Consider the following 27,320-nt stretch of genomic DNA (forward strand, 5'->3'; position numbering starts at 1 on the left):
AGAAGGAAAGTGCCTCCCATAGAGGGAGGCTGGAGGTGGGAGGGTGGGGCATTGGGGGATGGTGGGAGGAAAACAGGGAACATTAGGGGTGGGAGATGTACACTGGTGGAAGAAAGGGTGCTGGATCACTATGAACAGCTTTGTAATGGTCTATCTCACAGATACTCAATTTTAAAAAATGTTTTAATTTGAAAAAAAAATGTGAGTTCACACAACCCAAAAGGAGAGAGAGAACAAAAAGGAATGCCCTGTCACAGAGGCGGGGTGGGGTGGAGGGGACGGGTCGGGGGTGGTGGGAGGGATGCTGGGACCATTGGTGGTGGAAAATGGGCACTGGTGGAGGGATGGGTACTCAACCATTGTATGACTAAGACACAAGTACAAAAGTTTGTAAGTCTGTAACTGTACCCCACAGTGATTCACTAATAAAAAAATTTTTTTAAAATGTGGGGTTCATGCTCATTTCAATCAGCTTAATCAATGGTTGAATGAATAGCAATACTCCTACATTTAAAAATAAATCATTGCTTTTAGGTTAAGACATTCCTCTAACATATACAGCTTACTACAAACCAACCCGAGGCAGAAAAATGCATTGGACAAAACTCATATTTGTTTTCTTACCTTTTTTCTTAAGTTATAGCCATAAAACTTATAAAATGAAATTTTGTCCTTTTTGCCTTGTTTTTGCAAAGCCAAGATCAAACCCAGGGCCTTGCATATGCAAAGCAAGTCAAGCAAACACAATTGCTAAACTACAGCATCAGTTCTATTTGGTTTCGAGGGTTTTTGTTCTGTTTTGGGTCTCCCACTTTGGGATATTCAGGTGTTACTAGTTCTGGCTCTACACTGAGAGAAATTACTCCTGGTGAAAGTCAAGGGATGCCAGGCATCTTACCCTAAGACAGCCACATGCAAGGAAATTGCATATTGGCTCTACTATTGCTCTAGCCCCTATTAGTTATTTTTTAAGAGAAAATCCACCAAACTAAAATTAAATTACATTCAAAGTTTTTCATTTTCTAACTGAAAGCTAATGGCGGATATATAACAGTGAGAAAATGTCAGGTTCACTATTATTTATTGATTCAGGAATATATCAGCTGGAGTATAGTGAGCAGGGTGCTTGTCTTGCATGCTGACAACCTGAGTTCGATGCCTATGGTTCCCCAAGCCCACCAGGAGTGATCCCTGAACACAAAGCCAAAGCCAAGAATCAGTCACAAGCACAACTGAGTTTGGTCCCTCACAGAAAGAAAGAAAGAAAGAAAGAAAGAAAGAAAGAAAGAAAGAAAGAAAGAAAGAAAGAAAAGCTATGTTCTTTGCTCAACACAGTTATGTTCACTCCAAAAGAGGCAGTAAGCTTACCATCAGAAGAGGGTGGCGTGGTCCCAAGTGGTGTGACAGGAGTTGTTGGGGCAGGACTGACAGGGGTTGTCACCAAGCCCATTTCTGGGTGATTCTGAAAGAGCACAGAGATAGGAAAATAAGAAGTTCTGAATATTCTTTGCTTAATATTCATTCTGGTATTCCTGGTCTCATCTCACAATTAGACATAAAGTTTATTAAGGGGACTGCTTTTACATTTGGTTCCCATGAGTACCTGATTACTGTTGAGGCTTGCTTAAACACTAATGAAAAGCTCTGAGACCTAGTTTTCTTTAAACAATGAAGTTGCTATTATATAAGTTTTTCTGCATAATGATACAAAGAAAAAACTAGGGTAAACAAATACACAGGACTAGTCTACAACAGGACATCAGTGGAGCCATTGTGGAGCAATGGTACAGTGGATAGGATGCTTACTTGTATGTGGCCAACCTAGGTTCAATCCCACATATCCCATATGGCCCCTGAGCAATGCCAGGAGCAATTCCTGAGTGTAGAATCAGAAGTAAGTCCTAGGAATGCCCTGCACAGAGGCAGGGTGAGATGGAGGGACAGAGGGTGGGAGGGATGCTGGGACCTGTGGTGGTGGAGGATGGGCGCTGGTGGAGGGATGGGTACTTGATCATTGTATAACTGAAACCCAAGCACAAAAATTGTAAGTCTATAACTGTACCTCATGGTGTTTCACTAATAAAAAAAACAAATAAATATAAAAAAAAAAAAGAATCAAGCCCTGGGACCGCCTAGTATGGCCCCAAAAAACAAAAAATGGACTTTGTAATCCTATCTAAAGTTAGGAAGGAATAACTCTGATCATATAAAGCTAGGAAGGAATCACTCTGATCATGTAAAATACGGGAAATACGGCCAGGGAAACAGTTCATACTTTGCTTACAGGAGCCTCAGGTTCAATCCCTTATGGTCCCTGAAACACGAGGAGAGTGAACTGCAAGCACCAACACAGGAGTAGTCCCCAAGGATCACCAGATATAGCACCCAAAATAAAACAATAACAATGTGTAGAGAAGGGAGAAACTTAGGGAAGTTTCTGAAAACAAAATGACTCCTTAGTGTCTGACCTTACCTAGTTATCCCAATCTCAACAACTCTTTGAGACTTAAGCAACAATGGCAGCTTAGAAATTTTTTTGTCTAACAGCTTCATCAGACTCTTACAAATGAGGGGCCAGAGAGAGAGAAGAGCAGATAAGGCATTTTCCTTGCACCTGCTGGACAGGTTCAATCCCTGACATCTCATATGGTCTCCCAAGTCCCATGAAGAGTAATCTCTAAGCACAGAGCTAGGAGGAAGCCCTGGGGATCACCAGGTATGCACCCTCCAACAACAACAACAAAAAAAACCAGCAGATAAAAGTTTCCTATGCTATTGTCATGAAAAAAGTGGCAGGAGGTAGCAGGAGGAGGGAAAAAAAAGATAATGTCCTAGGAAGATCCCACATTAGCATATATATATTTTTTTGGCTTTTGGGGTCACACCCGGAGATGCACAGGGGTTACTCCTGGCTCTGCACTCAGGAATTACTCCTGGCGGTGCACAGGATACCATATGGGATACTGGGAATCGAACCCAGGTTGGCTGTGTGCAAGGCAAACACCCTACCTGCTGTGCTGACACTCCAGCCCCGAGCATTTTTTTTTAAGTATAATCTTATTTTGTTGTTGAAAATCAGTGGATTCCAGAAAACAAGGCAGAGAAATGAAAACTAAAATTTAAAAAAAAAAAATCAAGGGGCTGGAGCAATAGCACAGCGGGTAGGGCGTTTGCCTTGCACGCAGCCAACATGTCCGACCCTGGTTCGATTCCCAGCATCCCATATGGTCCCCCGAGCACCACCAGGCGTAATTCCTGAGTGCATGAGCCAGGAGTAACCCCTGAGCATCGCCGGGTGTGACCCAAAAAGCAAAAAAGTAAATAAATAAATAGAACATAATTTAAATAAATAAAAAGAAAACCAAGGGCTGGAGCGATAGCACAGCGGGTAGGGCGTTTGCCTTGCACACAGCCGACCCAGGTTCAATTCTCAGCATCCCAGATGGTCCCCCGAGCACCACCAGTAGTTCCTGAATGTATGAGCCAGGAGTAACCCCTGAGCATCGTCAAGTGTGACCCAAAAAGCCAAAAATAATAAATAAAAAGAAAAAATTTTTAAAAAAAGGAAAATCAGTGTATTCTATACTTATCTGCCTTTTGAGAAAAAAAAAAAGGAAAATTTTCTTTTAAAAGAAACCTGCATACATATTTTAAACGCTCTGGTTTTAAGATAAAAATACTTCATCAATTTTTTAAGACAGCTTTTATGAGCAGCACTTGAGTTCTCAGCCTAAAATAGTCCCCTTCTGTGCCAACTGCTAAGGATATCCCTTAGACAAGTGACCTGAAACTCACTATTCTATGATTTCCTGTTTCCAGGAGCTATAGAGCACTTTTTCTGTTAACAGCTAACTTTATCCTAGACAGGGTTTTTTGGTTTTGTTTTGGGACCAAACCTAGAGGTACTCGGAGATCATTACTGGTGGGCTCAGGGAACTAAGGGTGCCCAGGATCAAACCGGGGTCCACTGTGTGCAAACCAAGTGAGTTGTCCACTGTGCCATCCCTCAAGCCCTTAGATAGGATAATTTTTTTAATTAAAAAAATATTTATTGAAGGACCCATAAAGACAGTATAGGTGTAAGGACTTGCTACTGACACTGGCTTGACCCCTGGCACTGCACATGGTCTTCTGAGCCACCACCAAGTGTCAACTTTTTTTTTTTAATTTTTATTAGTGAGACACCATGAGGTACAGTTGTAGACTTACAAATTTTGTGCTTGGGTTTCAATTATACAATGATCAAATACCCATCCCTCCTCCAGTACCCATTTCCCACCACCAGATAGGATAATTTTTTAACTGTTTTTTTCTAGAAACTGTTGAAATAATAACATAAGTGACTTGACCTATTTTGTCTCTATTTCTACAATGGTTCAGAAAGCAGAGAACATAATATAAAAATCCATGTGAGCAAATAATAGCAAGAGTCTTTGGCTGACAGGTTACTAAACTTGTCAAAACTATTAACTTTACCTGCTATCAGCCTCACATTAGGGCCAGAGCAACAGTACAGAAGGAAGAGCGCTTGCCTTGAATGCGGCTCACCCAGATTTGACCCCTGGCACCCCAAATGGTCCCCCTTATCCCTCCAGGAGTGATCCCTGAGTACAGAGCCAAGAGTAAAACCTCAGCATCACCGGGTGCTGGGGATTAAAAAAAACCTAACTCAGCAGCACAATAGACATATTTGAGGATACTATGATATAAAGGAAACTGAGGCAAAGTAAATGTGTACAAAATTTAGGAATAAAAGGGACTGGAATTTTTAGTATAACCCACCTGGGCTAACACCGTGATGAAGTTGCGATTTAAATGAACAGCTTCGTAAAGTGCCAGAAGGATAGCTTCATTGGTTCTAAAGAATAGAAGAACAAATCAGAGAGACACTTAGAGTGGAGGAGTTAAAACAGTACAACTTAACAGGATAAGGTTTTACATCACAGGGGTGGAGAGATAGTACAGGGGTTAAGATGTATGCCTTTGATGCATCCAACTCAGGTTCAATCCCGGCATTATACAAGGTCCTCTCACAGTCAACACAGAACCAGGAATAGCCCTTAAGCATCACTGGCTGTGGTCAAAACCAGAATAAAAATAAAGACCTTAGGAGCTGGAGTGATGGTACAGTGGATAGGGTGCTTGCCTTACACACAGCCTTCCAGGGTTCGATCCCCCGCATCCCATATAGCCCCCAAGCAGCACCAGGACTAATTCCTGAACACAGAGCCAGGAGTAACCCCTGAGCATCCATGGGTGAGGCCAAAAAAAAAAAAAAGGCAAGCACTAGGCAGCTCTCCAAGCCCATGCTTTCCCTTAAACATGTGTCCCACTTGTTTGACTCTATGTTTCTTTGCTCCCTTTGTTCTCTGTTGAACACAGTTCCCCTATTTCTCTCCTCTCACATTCTTCCCTCTCTTTCCCCTCACATCTTTCTAAATAAGTTTCAATACAAACTATCTTGTTTCACCAGTAGAGAAAGTGTATCAGGCACTTACTGTACTGAGATCTTCTCATGGGCATCTGCTATGAACATGCTGCCCACCTGTGGAAGGAAAGGGGAACTGCAGATTACATCACAGGAAAGTTAGAGCTCCAAGCTTTTCTATCAGGCTGAAAAATCAAGCTGCCTACAGCCAAGAAAACTTTCAACTCTGGCCCATCAGTCACACACTCAAAAGTAGCACATATGAAGATCTTAAAAGAATCAGAACTTACAAATAAATGAATGAGAACTCCACAAAATCATTGTTCCTTAAAGGTACTTGATGGCCGGAGCGATAGCACAGCGGGTAGGGTGTTTGCCTTGCACACGACCGACCCGGGTTCGATCCCCGGCATCCCACATGGTCCCCCAAGCACCGCTAAGAGTAATTCCTGAGTGCAAAACCAGGAGTAACCCCTGAGCATTTCTGGGTGTGACCCAAAAAAGAAAAAAAATAAATTGGCTTCTAAAAAAAAAAACTTTTAAAAAAAAAGGTACTTGAAAAATTATCCCCAGTACTTTTCTCCATCTCACTGGCAGGAAATAAATAAATTAAAAATCCTTGACACTCCATCACTGACACTCCAGCACAGAAGGTAGGGCATTTGCCTTGCACGCTCCTGACCCAGGTTCGATTCCCAGCATCCTATATGGTCCCCTGAGCACCACCAGGAGTAATTCCTGAATGCAAAGCCAGGAGTAACCCCTGTGCATTGCCAGGTATGACCCAAAAAGAAAAACAAAATGCCTACCCTCTAAAAATCCCCTTATCTGCTAGGTATAAAACTTTTTCTTCCTGAAAAAAAGGCCAAAACCCCTGGCAACAATATACCTAATGCTTAACACTGGTCCGTAGCCCATTGCCCACAGGTGTAGAAAGGTAGAAACCACTGGTTTACCACCTTGGTTATAACTGCTGGTCTGAGAACCATGTGCAGGACACATGCCAGTCCACAGGTGTAAAGAGATTGAAGAATGCTGATCTAATTCATTTACTCAAACATCAAAGCAGCATTCACATTGCTCTGAGAGACTTATTCATTCTTAAAGAGTATATCAAATCCTTTCCTGGGAGATGGTTCTGAAAAATGGAAGAGGACAAAAGCATGGGGGAGAGGGGACATTTACATTTTAGGGTCCCCTATAAACAAGGGTTCCTGCAACTAACTAAAAAAATTGACTTTCCCTCGAGTTGACTATGTAAACACTAACTAAAGGTCAAAAAGACATCTGTGCTGAAGCAGTAGTAAAATGGATAGGGTGCTTGCCTTGTGTACATACAGCCACACCGGGTTCGACACCTCATAATAGTCCCCTGAGCCCACCAGAAATGATCCCTGAGTGCAGAACCAGGAATAAGTCCTGAGCATCGCCAGATGTGTGTGTGTGTGTGGGGGGGGGGGGGGGGGGGGGGAACACCTTGATTTGAAAAAGAAAAATTGGTTTCAGAGAAATCAAAATGCTCTTTTCCCATCTCACTTGGTTTTGGAAATCACTAAATGAGACACTACTCTCAAAAAACTCTGCTCTAAGCAACCTGTCTTCCCCTCATCAGCTCACTACCTCAAACATCTGCACTTCTAAGCCCAGTGCAAACCTCATGTGTTTTGGGGCTAAAGAGAAAAAATAAGTAGGACTTACCATATTTGTTAAAGCAGAGAAAAACCCGCTCTGATGTTCTTCTTCTTTGTCTTTATACTGCCTGAACAAAAAACAACTAGGTTTACTATTAATTCTTTAAGCTCAGCTTTGTTCCTTGGCATTCTGGGTATAACAGTGGAGGGCACTTACAGGAAGCACTGACTCCTGGAAACAAATGCATCACCACAATCAAACCATCACCATGGCCCTGCAAACCAAGAGGCACCCATCTGCGCCTGAGGTAGTACATATCAAAATGCCTGGCTACTTTGGGAGAGACATAGAAAGCAAGCTGCAAAAGTGTGAAACCGCTCTAACATATGGCTGATCCAGTTATTTCTCAAACAGACTATTACTTGAAAAGTGAAATTACTTTAAGGCTGTAACAGTGAAAATCTTGTTTATTTTTGAAGAATGAGGAGGGAAACCTGTGAGCTAAACTATTTGTGGAAATAGGACAGATTTGAAATTTCAATACCCAATTGTGTGTGAGGAAAGTCTGGAGAGGAGCAAGAAGGATGCTCCCTAGGGGTTGCAGGGAGAGCTCAATGAGCTGAGCACGTGGTCTGCGTGTAGGAGAGCCTGGGTTTGATCTCTAGCATGGTATGGTTCCCTGAGCACCAGAGGGACTAATCCTAAGACACAGAGCAGAGGGTGGTCCATGAACTTTGCCAGATGTGGCCCCCTGCCAAAAAAAAAAAAGATCCTCCCTGGAAGGTGTACGGGACACTTCTAATTCCATCTAGTTTCCATTTACTGGATACCAGATCATTCCCTATCCACAGCAAGGGGGAAAACAAGCATCAGTGAAAAGAGGCCCCAGAACAGACATGAACTCTGTGAAGTTGCAGTTGGTTCCTGATGAAAAAGAAACCTCTGTCACACTGAGCTAATTCAATATGTTTCCTAGCTTGTTTTTTTAAAGGCACAAAACAGCAATGTTTCACAACCATGTTTACATAGAACATGGAATTTGTAGGACAAGCTGAGCTAAAAAAGTAGAGGCCACTTCTGTCTAGAAAATGAGCTTAAACTACTAAATAAATTATTTAGGACCTGCTTTGGGGGCAGGGTTGGATAATGGTTGGGAAAATTGAAAATAAAGGTGGTAGGAAGGTGAAATGGTGGTGAGAATGATGCTGGAATACTGAATGTAATAAATCATCATGAATAAATTTATAAAATTAAATTTTTAAAAACAATGATCTTAGGGACAGGAGACATAGTAAAGCTTGTAGGGCATTTGCCTTGCATGAGGCCAACCTGGGTTCTCTCCCCAGCATCCCATCTGGTTCCCTGAGCACCACCAGGCGTAATTCTTGAGTGCAGTGCAAAGCCAGAAGTAGCCCCTGAGCATTGCCAGGTATGACCCAAAAAGCAAAAAAAAAAAAAAAAGCTTAAATGCTCAGCAGTAAAATATCAAAGGTTATAATAGAACATGCCTAATTTCTTAGACAAAAATGAGCATTAATATGGTTAACTATTTTTCCCTGTGTCAGAAACCAGCCCTGCTGAAGACATCCAGTCAAGCTAGAGCAAATCCATTTCTCACAGCAGCTATACTTCTAGGGTAACAAAGGGTCCTTAACCTAGTAACTTTAATACACCGATCTCCTACTCGATAACTTAAATAAATAATAGATCCTTCTCTCTGTAAAGTTGGACTTACCTATTATACTCAGATAAAGCCTGAGCAATCACCAGTCCCATTCCCTAGAAAAGAGAAAGACAAAAACAGAAAAGGTGACATAAGGGGCTGGGGAAGCTAAGACTAGGCCAGGAAAAAAAAAAAAACTAATCACAACTGCAACGTTCAAGCCCGAGAAGTTCCACTTAGAAGTGGACAACAACAACAGAAATTATGAATTCCCAGGGGCTGGAGAGATAGTACAGCAGGTAGAGTGCTTGCCTTGCACATAGTTGACTCAGATTCAATCCCCAGCATACCATATGGTCGCCCGAGCCCTACCCAAAAAAAGAAATTATCAATTTTCATACACAACTGAAAGATGACGAGAGATGAAAAACACCAGCCCAGAATACTAATAGTTTTGATTGGGATCACATCACCTTAAAAGAAAAAATCTTTGGTGCTGGAGAGATAGCACAGCGGGTAGGGCATTTGCCTTGCACGCGGCCGACCCATGTTCAATTCCCAGCATCCCATACAGTCCCCTGAGCACCTCCAAGAGTAACTCCTAAGTGCAGAGCCAGGAGTAACCCCTGTGCATCGCCAGGTGTGACCCAAAAAGCAAAAAAAAAAAAAAACTGTTAAAATCTTCAGTGGGGCCGGAGCGATAGCATAGCGGGTAGGGCATTTGCCTTGCAGGCGGCCGACCTGGATTCAATCCCCGGCATCCCATATGGTCCCCCAAGCACCGCCAGGAGTAATTCCTGAGTGCAGAGCCAGGAATAACCCCTGAGCATCGCTGGGTGTGACCCAAAAAGAAAAAATTAATAAATAAGTTAAATAAAATCTTCAGTAAAAATGACAGAATAGAATACCAGTCTAAATGAAGATAACTTGTAGATAAACCATGCTCTTCAAGCCACAGGAATGCAATGGAAAGATGCATCCAATAAATGTTAAAATTTTCTGGAAATTTTAAATTTAAATTTTCTGGTGCTTGTCTTGCATGCTGCTGACACGAGTGCCAGCAATTGACAGATCACATATTTTATTTATTTATATTTGGCAGGGTGGGGGGGAATGTCATACCCAACGATGCTCAGGGATTACTCCTGGCTTTGCACTCAAGGCTCACTCCTGGCAGGCTTGGGGGACGATATGGGGTGCTGGGGCTGATACTCAGGTCAGCTGTGTGTAAGGCAAACGCCCAACCAGCTGTACTATTGCTCCAGGGTAAACCCCCCCCATATCCTTTCTCATAAAGGACATTATGAAAATGAAGAGGACAAGACGGGAAAGAACAAAACCAGATCATATGATCATCTTCCCTCCCTATAATCAGAGATCTTATTTCAAATCTTTTTCTTTCATTTTGGTCATTCCTAGGGGTGTTTGTAGGGCTATGTAGTGCTAAATATGGATCCTGGATCTCCTGCATGAGAAGCACGATTACTGGCCCTTGAATCATCTCCCTGGTTCATTTTTTCCAAATTTTCAAGTGCTCCTATAGCATATACATATTCTCCTCCATGTTCAAACTGCACTATCAGGCATTAATATCATCTGGGCAGTTTTACTAGAAGCAATCTCCCATCATTCTGTCTCCTAAGCCTTTCTTCCCCCAGTTTTCTTAAGGTATAAGTGACATATGAAATGGTAAGAAAGTTAAAGGTTTCATGGTTGAATTTGATATGCATACCATCTCTTCCTATTCTTAAAATTGTAATTTATTGACTCTGTAAGATAATCAACAAACTCTAACATAAAATAGAATCATTTCAACATAAGTAGCAGCAAGTGAATGTCCTCTCCAACCTTCCCGTGATTAGAAGATAGATGGCAACAAGACAGTTGCACTGATGCTCTCAAAAGAAAAACAGATTTCCTCTTTATAGCCAGATGAAATTAACACAATAGCTTTCTGCAATCTGTTCTAATATCCACTGAAAGTACGGCCACCAAATGCAAGTAATTAAAAACAATACACAAGAATCCAGATACTCACATTGAGCGTAGCCTCATCATCCACAATGGATAGTTTCACAATGTATGGATTCACAGACTGTTAAACAAGAGGAGAGACTCAAGGTGAGTGTGACCCAGTCAAGAACCCATTAGCTATTAGATGGTGTTAACTATGGAGTTCCTTTTTTAAAAGACCCCTTTCTCTCTAGTGATGATCCTAATACTCAGGCCTAATTTTATCTTGCCAGCTGATTCCTGCCATTTCCCCTCAGACGCATTGGCCTTCACCAAGCACAAGTATGCACACGTGCACATGCAACTGCACGTGTGCACACACACACACACAAACAGTTCTGTTCTACGTGCATTTTCTTCTAATTTTTATCAGGTCAGACCTAATTTTTATCATCTCGCCCTCTAATATGTTCCTTTCTCTTCCTTTTTTTTTTTTTTCCCTGCAATGCTAGGGATCAAACCCAGGGCGTCACACACAAAAGGCAAAATCGAGAGCTCTACTACTGAGTGAAAGGCCACGCCCTCCCTCTTCTTTGTTTCAAAGACTTGAAGGAGTTGACAAAATGTACTTTGTCCTTTCCTGACGATAAAGGACTGAGTCCATAGGGACAGCTGTCTTTTGGGGAACATAAAAGTTTCTTTGCCATAAGGCACAAATTTATAAATTGCTAACTTACATTCTCATCCCAAAGGCTCCCTAACCTATTCCACACACCAAAGCAGGGATGGATTTACCCACCCGTAAAACAAAGCCACCTTGGGGGTGGAAAGTGGCAGCTGCTTAACAGCCAGAGAGGCCATTTATGGATCCGATTCCCAAATAACACTGCAGGGGAACTGGAAAAAAAAGGATGTAATTACCCAAACTACAATCTGCTCAGGACACTGGGATTTAATGATTGTCCCATCACTTACAGCACTGGAAGATTTCTTGAGTTTTTCCAGAACCAATCTCAGCTGGGCAACATATGGAAACGGACATATATTTAAACTCATTAAGCCCTTAGGCCATCTCCTACCAATGGGAGGAGAACCAATGACCGGCTTACCTTGAAAACATCCCACCCATGGGATGTGAGGAAAGATCTGATCTAGATCAGGCAACAATTCTAACCCAAGGGAAGCAAGAAACAATAGTTCTCAGATTGGTAATTTTTACAGCAACCAAGAAAACTCATTACTGAGAAAGTTGGAACTCTAACTAAAATGCTAACCCCCCACATAGACCTTATTTAATCAAGTTTCTGAGGGCATCTTTCTAATGTCAGTTGGGAATAGAGAAAGCAACAGCTTTGCTCTCTTGTAAGTCTAAACGTTTATACGGTTTTCTGGAGTACAACTCAAAGAGGAACAACCTACTCCTTTTGTCATTGAATCACTTCTTTCCATAGCTAACAGAAAATTCTTGTTGATTTCAGACAAGACCCAAGGCAAAGGGATTCTCCAAAACCAACAGACCTAGAGAGCTAGTACAGGGGCTGAGGCACAAGCCTTCGCACAGTCAACCCTGGTTCAATCTCCAGCAATCATACAGTCCCCTCAACACATCCAGAAGTAATCCCTGAACACAGATTCAGAAATAAGACCTTAGTACAACCAGGTGTGTCCTATAATTAAAACAAAAGAAAAAGGAAACTAGTAATAGTTGCCACCAGGATAAGGATAAGGAAGTACAATTTCTTGGCTTTTGTTTGGTTGGTTTCAGTTTTGGCCCACACACAGCAGAGCTCAGGAATTAGTCCTGGCTCTGAGCTCAGGAATCACTCCTAGAGGTATGCAAGGGACCACAGGCATTGCCAGGAATCGATCAAAACAGGGTCAGGACATACAAGTCCCTTAACCCGTTACTTTCTCTCTGGTCCTGGTATTTTCTAAAAATTTTAACTTTGTTATTCCTAAATGTGGACTATGCTAAGTAATGACAAATATTAGATGCTGTCTGCTGTCCTCCCGTTGTTCATCGATTTGCTCAAGCGGGCCAGTAACGTCTCCATTGGAGACTTTGTTGTTACTGTGTTTGGCATATCGAATACATCACGGGTAGCTTGCCAGGCTCTGCCGTGCAGGCGAGATACTCTCGGTAGCTTGCTGGGCTCTCCAAGAGGGGCGGAGGAATCAAACTCGAGTCGGCCATGTTGGCTGCGTGCAAGGCAAATGCCGTACCACTGTGCTATCGCTCCAGCCCGACAAAAATTAGACAGGGTCACAAAAGATCATTCAATGGGATGAGTGCATGATCAAATACAGGACACCTAGGTTCGATACCCAGTACTGCATGGTCCTAGAGTACTGTCAATAACAACCCCCAAGGACTGAGCTGGGAGGATCCCTTGGTGTAGTCAAAAGAAAAACTAAATGAAGCAGGGGTATGGTGCCGCCAGCAGGTCAATCTGTAACTGTGAGGTGAGTGCTCAGCAGCCTGATGGCGCCTTCAGACTTCCAGATACCCCAAAATTGCTGCTGTGCCTTTGGTCAGACCCCAAAAACTTGGGGCAAAGTTTACCAAGAAAGTAAACGGCCAAAAGTTAGGTATGTGGGAGACGCACCCACAAACCTCCTCCAGCTCAGCTATATAACTGGAGTCATTGGCTCTCTGGTTCCTGATTGAATTGGTTAATGGTCATGATCCCAGAGATTCAGAAACAAATCTCAAAACCCAACGGCTTTTGGCAGAAATGCGTCCGGTTCCTGCAGTAGGCTACTGGCACTGGGCCACCCCAGGTGGGAATAGGTTTTGTGTCTTGGCCTGTTTCCCCTGGTGGCCCAGTGGCCGTCATCCTCCAGAGGCCACTGGACAGTCAAGTTTGGGCCCTCAGTGACAACACATATAGGGCCTCACGAGATGGGGTGGAACTGGCCCTTTCCTCCCCGCCCCAATGAGACCCCAAGTCGCCACCAACAAATGGCCTCTCTGGCTCCTGATCAAGCTGCTTAATGGCCTTGATCCCAGAGACTCAGGAACAAATCTCGGAACCCAGCAGGCTTTGACAAGAAACCCCTCCAGATTTAATTGTTAAAATTTCAGAATTTCAAAATCGCGTGACCACTACTGCAGCCACGCCACATCTTATGTTATTCATAACCAGCAATAGAAAACAAATTGTCTATTGTTGCCTTTTCGGCAGATCTGAGTATTGGGGTAAAATCCCAAATAATAATGGTGGGTGTGGTGTCAAAATGTTGTATGTAATCAAAGTATAGAGAGAGTAATTTGGAAATCATCTGCCCCACAAGTAGGGGGAGGGTGTGGAATGGGGGTATAGGGATTTTGGTGGTGGAGAATGGGCACTGGCGAAGGTATGGGTGTTTCATTGTATGACCGAGACTTAATCCCGAAAGCTTTGTAACTGCTCTCACGGTGATTCAATAAATAAAATTATAAAAAAATGGGGGGGGGGGGAAGTAATGTGGAGTTCATGCACAATTCAATCAGCCTAATCAGAGGCTGAATAACTAACAGTAATCCTACATTAATAAATAAATAAATAAATAAATAAAGCAAGCAACTCAAAGTGCTAGAGCAAATGCTTTAAATGCAGATCTTGGTCACCACTGGGAATGACCCTCAAAAACAGCACTGGGAGCAGCCCCTGATCATCACAATGTGTGGTTCAAATTTTTAAAAAATAATAATCATCATTATCTAGTTACTAAGCAGAAGCTGAAGAAAAAGCAAGGGTTTGAGTCCAACTTCTCTGCTTTTTCTCTGAGTTTTGGGCCACAGCCTGCAGTACGTCAAGGTTAGTCCCTTGGAGCTCAAGGATCCACGTGGTAACAAAAAGCTTCCCTGGGGCTTCCAAATGCAAAGCTCTTTAACTACACCCCTCTGAGCAACCTGCCTAGAGCCATTCTTTTTTTAATTCCAGGGACTTAACTTAGGGCCTCATTCAAACAAATCATGTGTTCTACCACCCTACCCACATTCCTGGTCTGTATTATTAACTGACAAGGAGCTATATAAAGCCCAGGAAATCACGTGATCTGGCCCTGGTATATGACAGAACAGATACATATGCTTCTTGTTGGTTGCCACAGCCCATCTGCCTGTATTGCATGGCCCACAAATGATGCTATAATGCCCAAATGACCCTTGTCACAAAAACTATTCCCCACCCCTGCGAAGGACCAATACAGAAAACACTAGAGTGAAAAAATTATCTACATTCAACACATAATATATTTGCCATCCCTTCCATCTAAGACCTTATTTATTTTCTCTGTGTTTAGCTGGCCTCCCAGCTTCTCTGTTTCCTAAAAGGTTACAACTTACCCCATTGGTCACGGAATTAATCAAGATGATGACTTGAATACTATTCTCCCTGGCAAATAGTTTACATAAAAATTTCAGCAGCTTTTGGTTGTGCTATGTTCATGTAGAATTCCTCATGTTCCTGTCAAAAACCTTCCTACTCCATGGTCACCCGCTTACTTGATGTTTTCTAGCAAGTGATTTATACCAAAAACTGCAAAGCCCAGATAAATTATGCCCACCAGCTTGCCCTCGCCTACTATATTAATTCTTCTGGGACTTCTGACAGACTAGAGATGCATACCTCACTCCAGAAATATGATTTTCTCCAGCTCCTTGGCCATGTCCAATTTTTCAGGCTGACATTTCAGAAAGCCTTACTAGGCCGGCCAGGGTTCATTTCACATCTAGAGAAGCCAAGCCATTGCCTCAAAGAAGCCTACATCCAGCCGACTATTCCAAAAATATTCATTACTGACAATAGTATTTTCCTATCAGATATAATTCAACTCTTTAACTATCTTCAGCATGTCTCCTCAGCTATTTTTCTTGCTATTATATAAGGTCCCAGAGGGCATTAGACATGACAGAGACCAAAATGACCATCATGTCAGTTCCCATAAACCCCCAGTTCAACAGGTGTTGGTTATAAATTACATTATAATTTTATCAGTTATTATTAAAATGTATTAGTAGCTATACTCACTATTTATAAATTACTACAAAACAACAACAGAAATAAGTTCCCAGGGTGCTGGAAGAATAGTTTAGTGGGCAGGGCACACACTTGCCTTGCATGCAGCGGACCCAGGTTCAATTCCCAGCACCCCATATGGTTCGCTGAGTCTGCAAGGACTGCTGCCTGAGTGTGGACCCATGAGTAACCCCTGAGCAAGCAATACTGGGTGTGGGCCAAAAACCCGGGGGAAAAAAAAAAGTTGTTCCCAGGATTTATAACATACTAATATTGCTTCACATAGTACAATCACTCTTTTCTCACAGCTTTCCACTCTTCCGTGGTCCTTCTTATATAAGCTCTACATTTTTAACACCTGTCACTGGGTTTTTAGGGGTACACGATTGTTTGCTTCTGACCCATACTCAGAGATGCACAGGGTTTACTCCTGACTCTACATTCAGGAACCACTTCTGGCAGGCTCAGAGGACCATATTGGGTGCTGGGAATTGAGCCTGGGTCAGCTGCATGCAAGACAGTGCCTTACCCACTATACTATTTGTCTGGTCCCTGCTTTTTGTTGTTGTTTCAGACCCACATGCGATGCTTGGGGAGAAAGGAGGGGGAATCACTTAGGAATCACTCCTGGCGGTGCTCAGATGATCACATGGGATGCCAGGGATCAACCTGGTTCTGCTGTGTGCAGGGCAAGTGCCCTACCAGCTGTGCTATTGCTCTTGCCCCATGCCTTTTTATTTTTAGGTGGGGGAACACAACCAATGGTGCTTGGGGGCTACACACAGCTGTGTGCTCAGAGAATACTCTGACTAATCCCTAAGCAGAGAGTCAGGAGTAACTCCTGAGCATCTCAGAGTATAACAAAAAGTGGGGGCGGGGGTGGGGGAGTGGGGGAAGTTTCTAGGGAACCTAGGGATAGCAACTCCCTTGCATGCATAAGATTGTAAGACTTGATTCCTAGTGCTGCCCACATGCACTAAACAAGGTCCCAGCAACTCAGCTCTCTAGAATCTCTGGAGCTACATGACAGCATATGATCTCCAGAGCACCAAGCTGGCTGTATGCAAACACCACAACTAAAAGTACAACCCTCAGGAGCAAAGGAGACAATACAGGGGTAAGATGCCTGGCTTGCACAGCACTGAACCCAATTCGATAACCAGTACCACTATGGTTCCCCAACAAATCCAGAAGTCTTGAGCACGACTCAGTGTGACCCAAAAAAAAAAAAAACAAGGTGTGAGGGGCCAGAGAAAATAGTACAATGGGGAGGCTTCATTCCCAGGCACCCATATGGTCCACGAGTCCTACCAAGAGTGATTCTGAGCACAGAGTCAGGAGTAAGCCTGGAACACCACAAAGTGACCCAAAAACAAAATAAACAACCCAAACTGTGAGATTCTCAACAAGCACAACTTAAGACATAAGTACCACAGACAGAAGTACACCCTCCCTCCATTAGTATGTATATGTCTGTTTGGGGACCACATCTGGCAGTGCACAGAGAGCACTCCTGAGCACATGGATCACTCCTGGCAAGGTCTGGGGAACCATAATGGGTGCCAGGGACTGAACTTGGGTCATTTGCCCTGAGCATATAGAAGCTCCATAACAACTCCCAGCTAGCACTACAGTCGTAACGTACAAGAGCACAATAGCCACAGGAGTGTGATCAGGCAAATGCTATGACCAAATGTGCACTTATCATAACCAAGCATATGCATGATTCCCAGTCATCAGCTCTGAAAAATTATAGTTACATTAAAAACAAAAAGGTGGGGCTAGAGAATACAGCAGGTGGGGCACTTGCCTTGCACCCCATATGGGCCCCTGAACCCGAAAGAGTGATTCCTGAGTGCAGAGCCAGGAGCAAGCCTTGAGCACCACCAGGTGTGGTCCAAAGAACAAAAAATTTAAATTTAAATTTAAATTTTCCTAGGCAATTTTAATTATAAGCTGGGCTTTTATGTTTTTATGTAATAATGATTGTTTACTTTGGGTGGGAGAAAATTTTTGTGCAGAAAAAGTAACTGGTGATCACTATGCAAGCCTTTTTTTTTTTTTAATTGTGCTGATAGGGGTCAAAGGGATAGTACAGCGTACAGCAGATAGGGTGCTTGCCTTGCACGTGGCTGATCCAGGTTCAATCCCCAGCATCCCATGTGGTACCCGAGCACAACCAGAAGTAATTACAAAGTGCAAAGACAGGAGTAAGCCCTGAGCATCACTGAGTGTGCTGACCACCCTCCCCCCACACACCCCAAAAAAGAGCAAATTGTGCTAGTATACTGAAAATTCAAGATGTGATAGTTGGGGCTGGGGTAAGTAGAGTTCTTGCCTTGTACACAACTGACCCGGATTCAACCCCCAGCATTTTATCTGCTCCCCTGAGCACTCCCAGGAATGATCCTGAGTGCAAAGCCAGAAATAAGCCCTGAGCCCTGCTGGGTGTGGTCCCCCCAAAAAATAACAACTATGTTATTTTTGATGTTACAACTATGTGGTGGTAGTGATAAGGAGTGAAACATGCTACTTACTCAATTTATTAAAAAAAAAAAAGCTACACCACAGGGGCCAAAGCAATAGTACAGTGGGTAGGGCATTTGCCTTGCATGCAGCTGACCCGGGTTTGATCCCAGGCATCCATTAGGGTCCCCCAAGCACCACCAGAGTAATACTTGAGTACAGCGCCAGGAGTAACCTCTGAGCATCGCTGGGTGTGACCCAAAATAGCAAAAAATAAATAATTATACCACAGATACCCTCTGCCCCAAGAATTCAATATAGGATTTTCAGAATGTGGCCTACCAAAATATATATATATATATATATATATATATATCATTTACAAAAATATATGTCTTCCACTATAAGTGGCCACATTTAGGGAGCTTACTACTGATTTTTTCTTTTTTTTTGCTTTTTGGGTCACACCCAGCTATGCACAGGGGTTACTCCTAGTTCTGCACTCAGGAATCACCCCTGGCGGTGCTCAGGGGACCACATGGGACGCTGGGAATCGAACCCGGGTCGGCTGCGTGCAAAGCAAAAGCCCTATCCACTGTGCTATTGCTCCAGCCCCCTTACTACTGATTTTTAGGAGACTGCTTACCTCATATTTTCTGTAGTTCACCAGCAATGCCAAGAGGACAACAGCATCATACCCATGTTCCCTGCGACTTGGAGGGTGGGAAAGTATCTGTAATGAAACCAAAAAACGTGAGGGTGCTAACTCCTGGGAATACAGACAGAAGATGTGGGGAGGTAGTTCACCCAAAGAGAAAAAAGAAACAATGGAATAACCTACTTGTAAAATTGCTTCAAATATGCTGTTGATCATTACATACTCCAGGATAGTGTTCTGACTGATGTTATCTGTCACCTAAATGCAATAAGAGGCTTTTAAAAAATGTTTATCAAGGCACTTCTGACACTGTACCTTTGGTTTTTTTTTTTTAATTTTCATTAGTGAAACACTATGAGGTACAGTTATAGACTTACAAATTTATCTTTGGTTTTTTGAGGTTTACTTATTGCGGTGGTTTTGGTTTTGGGACCACACCCTGCCAAACTCAGGAATTACTCCCAGCTCTGCATTCAAGAATTACTCCTGGCAGTGTTCAAGGGACCATCTGGAATGCCAGGATCAAACCCAGACAGGTCAAGAGCAAAGCAAGCAGCCAGCCTGCTGTATTATCTCTCTAGTTCCAAATTTCTTGTATCTTTTAATATATCTCATTTGTTTCTCTTATACCACAACACAAGTTTGCTTAACAGCTTCTTGGGTTTCATTCCTCAAATGCACAGGAAGAAGTTTAGGATATAGAAGCCTTCCAGTGGCTTCTGTATCATAAATTTTCAAAGGATGATTTACAAAGAAAGCAAGTCACCCTCAGAACCTGAGAGACATGACAGCAAGTAGGGCATCTGCCTTGCATTCAGCCAACCCAAGTTCTATCTCTCACACCCCATATCCCTGATCACTGAGTCAGGAGTAAATCCTGAGTACTACCAGGTATGGCCCAAAAAATAAAAACAAAAAAAGGGTCCCACTCCCACCCCAGAGATATAGTACAATAGGTAGGGCACTTGCCCTGCACGTGCCAACCCAAATTCAGACAACCCAGGTTCAATCCCTGGGATCCCATGAGGTTTTCACAAGCCTATCAGTACAGAGCCAAGAATAACTCCTGAGCACTGCTGAGTGTGGCACAAAAAAAAAAAAGATAAATAAGGGCAAAAAAGACATTCCAGAAGAAAGCAGTTCTCTAGCAACTACTAAAGTGTTATTCCCTGAGGCTGTATAGGGTAGGTATTAGCCTTATTTATATGTGGTCAACCCAGGTTCAATCACCAGCAGCCCATATGATCCCCTGAGCACTACCAGAAGTAATTCCTGAGTGCAGAGCCTGGAGTAACTTCTATATGCATCTCCAGGTATGGTCCACAAACAAACAAAAGTAAATAAATAACTTCTGTTGGGGGGGGGCATCTGGCGGTGCTCAGGGGACCACGTAGGATGCCAGTGATCAAACTTGGTCATCTGTGTGCAAGGCAAGCACCCTACCTACTGTACCATATCACTCCAAGCCCAAATAAATAATTTTTTAAATAAAGAATGTGTTACTTCTAAGGTGATAAGTATCATATATCCTGCAGCTTACAAAGGTCAGCAGTTACTCCTAAGAGAAACTCTGAGGAAGTAATACCCAGGAAAGTAAATAGCTTCCATTCAAACACTAATTTTTTTTTTTCTTATCTTACTGAATTGTTCAGTATTCAAATAAGCTTGCTTCTACTAACAATTAGTTTCCCTGATAAAGAAGCACCTGGATGGATCACTTACAGTCACTAAGCAAAGAAGAAGTTTCAAACATAAACTCTTCAGACTTTCAGAACCTTCTGCGCAAAGCAATGAATCCAAGCTCTCCATCAAGTTCTGAGAAAGAAAACCACTAAGTATTAATGCATATCAAATAACATCTTCAATGGGGGGTCTCTGTCAAATTTGGAATTATGGTACAAAGTTAACAAGGTTAATGTGAATAACACAACCATATCACTCTCTTACAAGATTTGGGCCTTGCAAGATTAGACAAAGAAAAGAAGCCTTCAAAGTCTAGTTCTTTCTGGAAAAATACTTAAAAACAATGGCAGAGAATAATATTCACTACTCAGGCTGGAAAGACAGAAAGGGTAGGCTGTTTGTCTTGTATGTGGTCAACCCAGGTTTGATCCCTGGCACCCACATGGACGCTTGAATACTGTCAAAAGTGATTCATAAGCACAGAACCAGGACTAAGCCCTCAGAACTTCTGGGTGTGACTGCAATTATCTTTTATTAAATTAAAAATGTAAAGAAAAAGAATTCACTACTTTGTCAAATGAATGTCTATAGCCTGATAGCTTCAGATAAACCTCTAGCTTATAATGAAGTAAAAAAAAATATTTTTGGGTTTGGTTTTTGAGTCACACCCAGCAATGCTCAGGGTTCACTCCTGGCTCTGCATTCTGGGATCACTCCTAGAGGGAATCTGGGGACCATATAGAATGCTGAGGATCAAACCCAGGTCAGCTGTGTGCAAGGCAAGTGCTCTAACCACTGTACTATTATTCCAGTTGCTGAAGTAAAAATTTTTAAATGTTAGGAAAAAAAAACATAATGGTTACATTAAATTGTAAGTATATAAATACAACTATACTAACTAAATAAAATTAAATTTTATTAAATTTTAAATAAACAAGCTCAAGATTGCAGCACTGTAGCACTGTCCTCCCTTTGTTCATAGATTTGCTCAAGTGGGCACCAGTAACGTCTCCATTGTGAGACTTGTTGTTGCTGTTTCTGGCATATCAAATACGCCATGGGGAGCTTGCCAGGCCCTGCCATGTGGGTGGGATACTCTCAGTAGTTTGCCGGGCTCTCCGAGAGGGACACAAGAATCGAATCCGGGTCGGCCATGTGCAAGGCAAACACCCTACCCGCTGTGCTATCGCTCCAGCCCAAGTTCAGGATTAGTATTAGTTAAATAACTGAAAATAGGTTTTATTATCAAAGAAAACATGATCACTTAATATAAGCATACTTAAATAACAGAGAGAAAATACTACTATCACTGGCCTTATGCATTACCCAACAAAGCTAATTCATGCCCATCCATAGACAATAAGATTGGAGCTCATTGCTTGTTTGTTTTGTTTTGGGGGGAAGCCACATCCAGCAATGCTCAGGGGTTACTCCTAGCTTTGCACTCAGGAATTACTCCTTGTGGTGCTCAAGCAACCATGAGTTGCCCAGGATTGAACCCTGGTCAACCATGTACAAGACAAGTACCCTACCTGCCGTACTATCTCTCCAGCCCCATGGAGCTCATCACTCATATGAACAAACAGCTGACAAAACAAAATTCTTAGAGACTATAATAAAAAGAGAGGGAAAAAATTCTTTTACATGAAAAAAGAAAAAAGTTCCTTCAGGACCAGAAAGATAAAGCAAAGGACTGACCTACAAGCTTAGCATGCAGAATTCTTGGGCTGAAATCTGGCATTACAAGGTCACCAAAGCAATGGCACTGTATAGTTTCCCTAATGCCACTGGAAGTAACTTCCAAGTATTGTGCCAGAATAGCCCAAGTACACCCGATGGCCCCTCAAAAAATAATGATAACAGAGCCTGGCAAGCTACCTGTGGCATCTTCAATATGCCAAAAACGGTAACAATAACGGGTCTCATTTTCCTGACCCTAAAAGAGCCTCCAATACGGCAGCATTGGGAAAGATGAGTATGGAGAAGCTGCCAAAATCTCAGGGATGGGACAGAAGAGACGTTACTGACACCCACTCGAGTAAATCAATGAATAACGGGATGACAGTGATACAGTGAATAATAATGGGGCCACAGGGATTGTAGAGTGGGTAAGGTATTTACCTTGCACGCAGCTGACTCAGGTTCAATCCTGAGCATCCCATATGGTCCCCCAAGCACCGCCAGGAGTAATTCCTGAGTGTCAAGCCAGGAATAACCCAAGGATCACTGGGTGTAACCCAAAAACACAAATAATAATAATAATAATAATAAATGAAATAAAATAATAAGCCCTGGAAATAGCTCGAAGCGCAAGAGTAAATGCTTTGCATGAAGGAGGTCCTGGTTCAATTCCTGGCACCACATAGTCTCAAGTATTACCAGGAGCAACCCCCAAGCACCACACCAGGAGAGTGCTGCCTAAGCACCGAGTATAGCCCAAAGTCAAAAAAAATCAAAACAATGACTAAGACAAAACTCTTAATGCCCACCAACAGTATCATGGTATTTTCAGTCTAATAGAAACGAAAAAGTTTTAATCCTATGGCTACTATAACAGAAATATACAAAGAGAAAAGGAATTATTTTAGATGTGACCTACTCTAGAACTCCTCAGAGTGGGTTATATTTTGAACTGACACTGTCACTGTCCTCCCGTTGTTCAGCGATTTGCTCGAGCGGGCCCAGTAACATCTCCATTTTTTGAGACTTGTTGTTACTGTGTTTGGCACATCGAATACGTCATGGGTAGCTTTCCAGGCTTTTGCCATGTGGGCAAGATACTCTTGGTAGCTTGCCGGGCTCTCCGAGAGGGGCAGAGGACTCGAACTTGGGTCAGCCATGTCGGCTGCATGCAAGGCAAATGCCCTACTGCTGTGCTATCGCTCCAGCCCATATTTTGAACATCAAAAAGAAATCATTAAATCTTCAGAGACTGTGCCAGAGTGAGGGTACAGTGGGTAGGGAGTTTGCTTTGCACACGGCTGACCAGGATTTATTTCCCAGCACCCATTGTGGTCCCCTAAGCCTGCAGGAATAATTGCTAAGTCCAGAGCCAGAAGTAACCCTTGAGCACTGCCGGGTGCAGACAAAAATATAATTAATGAAACTTGAGGAGAATTGGGAGATATAACACAAAGGGCTGGAGTGCTTGCCCTGAATGCACCAGGACTGAAATGCAATCCCTGGCACCATACTCCTCCTGAACCCCACCTGCTTTCATCCTGGTGGCCAGCAGTCGTGGCAGGATCTGTGCAGCACTGCAGAGTAGAGCCTGTGCACTGAACAAAAGACTGATACCTCCAGGTACAAGATCTCCAGGTATATGCCCCAGACTTCCAGTATACTGCTGGATACCCCCACCACACACATATACTTGAGGAGAAAAGCAATTCTAGCACAATCAAAGGTTAAGGAAGAATAAAACAGCTCCGGGTGTGGAACACAATACAGAAGTGTTGAGGCTTACTCTTACAGTAGTAAGAGATGAGGCTAGAGAAGTACATAGGAAGCAGATTACCAAAGTTTTATAGGTTAACTAGAGGGTGCAGCCTTTATCCTATTAAAAGTGATAGAAAAATTAATGAGGGATTTTAAGCAGAAAACATAGGAATGGTGTCAGTGTAGAACAGATTTAAAGATAGTAAGCCTGGAGGGAGGGAGACAAATGAGGACTAATCCATCAATTTTCTGAGGATAGCTGCCATGTCTTATTTGCCTCTGTATCCCCAATGCCTGGCATGTAGAAGTCTAACAAATGTTTTTTAAAAAATGAATGAAGGCCATGTCTGCCCGGAGGGGAAAGGGTGTTGCTCCCTTCCGCCCTCCTCCCTCTGGAAAGAAAGATGGCGGCCACATGGGAGCCTTGTGGACAGCAGGTATGAGCCGGGGGTGTGGGGGCGACTAAAACCTCATGGGAAGGGGGGCGTTCCGGTCCGTCCTTCACACCCTACCGAGGTCACCAGTTGCCCCCCACGAGCGGCTCTCCAGCACAGCCACGGCCCCAGAAGCACAAGGACTTAATGCAGAACCCGGCAGCTTGGAGCAGAAAAGTGAACAGACTATGCATTAATCCAGGCCATCAAGTCTGCCCGGAGGGGAAAGGGTGTTGCCCCATTCGCCCTCTCCTCTCTGGAAAGAAAGATGGTGGCCGCATGGGAGCCTTGTGGACAGCAGGTATGAGCCGGGGGTGTGGGGGCGACTAAAACCTCATGGGAAGGGGGGAGTTTCGGTCCGCCCTTCACGCCCTACCGAGGCCACCAGTTGCCCCCCACGAGCGGCTCTCCAGCACGGCCACGACTCCAGAACACAGAAACCAATTTCTTAACTATCTGACTTTCAGTAGAAATACTTCCAGGGTCAATAGGTAAAATAGCAGAAATCCAAAACCAACATTTAATTCTTGAACCCAGCTGTAGAAAGCAAATCACTTCACAATGCTTTTTCAGCATGTCTGATTTGGGGGGGCGGTAAACTCTAAATAATAGTGGTGAATCTTTTATTGAAACAGTGAATCTAATCAAAGCAGATAGAGTGTTAACTAGAATTCATCTGCCTCACAGGGACTGGGAGGGGTGGGGGTTGGGGTTTTATTGGGGTTCTTCATGGTAAAAAATAAGTATTGGTAAAGGGAAATGTGTTTGATATTTGCATGACTGAGACCTAAACCTGAAAGCTTTGTAACCTTTCCCACAGTGATTCAATAAATAAATAAAAATAAATAAATAAATAAAAAAGAATGAAGGCATCACTGCAGGAGTAAAGGTGAGAGATAATGGGAACAATGGCAGCTGAGAAAGGTAAAAAGAAGAGCCCGAGCAATAGGACAGCAGGTAGGGTGCTTGCTTGCATGCTGCCAACCCAGGTACAATCCCTGGTATCCCTTATGGTTCCCCAAGCCCCACCAGAGGTGATCCTTGAGCAGAGACTTAGGAAAAAGTTCTGAGCATCACTTGGTGTGCCCCCCCCCAAAAAAAGGAAAAAGTAAAAACAGATATGGAAAATATTAGCTAAACCAAATTAGCTGAACCTAGTCCTGGTGATCATATGGACAGAAAAAATGAGAAAGAAGAATCCAGAATAACTCCCAGGCTTTTGGTTTAGGGAACTGAGAAGGATAGGTCTCCCCATTCTAACAGAGAAGATAGGAGGCTGAAGAGATAGATACAAGTGAAATAAGCTCCATTCCCATACATTAAACAAAAAGTACTTAAGGAAGTGTGAGAGTGTACATTTACCGAACATTTACAGAGTATAGTAAATCCCCAACGACTCAGGTTAGTTTTGGGAAGCTGTGACTAGAAGTAAAATAACACACAGTGTAAGCATACATCAAGAAATGTAAACAAGATTATATTTCTAGTCACAAGAACCATCAAATTTTTTTTCCTTTTTTTTTTTCTTGGTTTTTCTCTTGGTTTTTTGGGCCACACTGGTGATGCTCAGGGCTTACTCCTACCCAGCTCCATACTAAGGGATTACTCCTAGCAGGGCTTAGGAAATCACATGGGATGCCAGGGTCAAAACCTGGGTTGGCCATGTTCAAGGCAACTTCCCTACCCTCTGTACTATCACTCTGGATGCCAAATTTCAAAATGGAAGTCCAAACTTTTCTGATATTAAATAACAATTTGTATTCATCCATTATCCATTCCCAACCCACTTATTCCAGTTCAGGGTCAAAGGTAGCAGGATTGAATACAGCAGCCAGGACACACACAAAAAAAGACCTCACCTCCCAACCCCCCCACACAAACACACACACTCACACTGGGACAACTTGACATCAATGAACATGCACATCACTGGGATGTGGGAGGAAACCAGAGTACTCCAGGATACTCACAGTAACATGAGGAGAATGTGCAAGTTTCACACAGACAGTAGTCCTGGCTGGGAATACCATTTTTTCTCATCAATGTTATAATGAAACAACACTGAACAAGACAACTTTATTCCAGGACCTCCTATATATAACTCTAAGGCTTGTAAGGGAATGTTAGGCTAAATATAGAGACTTAGTAATCAGCAGCACATAGACAGCAGCTAGAGCTACAAAAATAAAAATGATATCTAGGATTTTACCATTATACATAGACTGAAAGACTAAAATAAAAACTAATTCTAGATACTCAATCTCTGTAAACTCATAACATTTGTCAGGGGCAGGATTTTTGGGCCACACCCTGAACTACTCAGGGGTTACTCCTGACTCTGCACTCAGGAAATATTCCTGGCAGTGCACAAGAGACCATATGGGGTGCTGGGCATCGAACATGGGTTAGCCACATGCAAGGCAAATACTCTACCCTACCTACAGTACTATCACTCCAGCCTCTATACTCCTAACTTTTAAAAAAATTACCTAATCAAGGTCAGAGATATAATATAGGGGTTAAGACGTTAGCCTTACATGTGGCTCGCTAACCCCAGATCAATCCTTGCACTGCATGGTCCCGGGAAATACCAAAAGCAACCCCTAAGCTCCACCAGCTCAGAGATGGCCCAAAAGCCTAAAGTTAAACAGTCACGGTCACGGTCCTCCCGTTGTTCATCGATTTTGCTCAAGCGGGCCCAGTAACTTCTTCATCATGAGACTTGTTGTTACTGTGTTTGGCATATCGAGTACATCACAGGTAGCTTGCCAGGCTCTGCCACGCAGGTGAGATACTCTCAGTAGCTTGCCGGGCTCTCTGAGAGGGGCGGAGGAATCGAACACGAGTCGGCCATGTTGGCTGCATGCAAGGCAAACGCCCTACAGCTGTGCCATTAGCTAGCTCTAAAGTTAAACAGAATAGAATTTTTAAAATATCTTTAAATCTTAAAATAATCTAATCA

General features: G+C 43.0%; 1 protein-coding gene across 2 annotated transcripts in view; it reads right to left on the reverse strand.

Annotated features, from left to right (window-relative positions):
• ARMH3 (armadillo like helical domain containing 3) overlaps nucleotides 1-27,320 on the reverse strand; it is a 207,140-nt gene that overhangs the window by 158,408 nt on the left and 21,412 nt on the right. For both annotated transcript variants that reach the window (XR_008793369.1, XM_056120515.1), the window contains exons 6-14: nucleotides 20,526-20,618; nucleotides 18,987-19,061; nucleotides 18,792-18,878; nucleotides 10,762-10,818; nucleotides 8,796-8,839; nucleotides 7,127-7,187; nucleotides 5,499-5,545; nucleotides 4,783-4,858; nucleotides 1,369-1,462 (exon numbers count right to left, since the gene is read on the reverse strand). Coding sequence is in view for 1 of the 2 variants with exons in the window: in XM_056120515.1 (XP_055976490.1) it covers nucleotides 1,369-1,462; nucleotides 4,783-4,858; nucleotides 5,499-5,545; nucleotides 7,127-7,187; nucleotides 8,796-8,839; nucleotides 10,762-10,818; nucleotides 18,792-18,878; nucleotides 18,987-19,061; nucleotides 20,526-20,618 (634 nt within the window). In the remaining variant the exon portion in view is untranslated. The remainder of the gene's footprint in view (nucleotides 1-1,368; nucleotides 1,463-4,782; nucleotides 4,859-5,498; nucleotides 5,546-7,126; nucleotides 7,188-8,795; nucleotides 8,840-10,761; nucleotides 10,819-18,791; nucleotides 18,879-18,986; nucleotides 19,062-20,525; nucleotides 20,619-27,320) is intronic.

This window comes from Sorex fumeus, unplaced genomic scaffold (assembly GCF_029834395.1).
Source record: "Sorex fumeus unplaced genomic scaffold, SorFum_2.1 ptg000043l, whole genome shotgun sequence".
NCBI classification, from domain to species: domain Eukaryota; kingdom Metazoa; phylum Chordata; class Mammalia; order Eulipotyphla; family Soricidae; genus Sorex; species Sorex fumeus.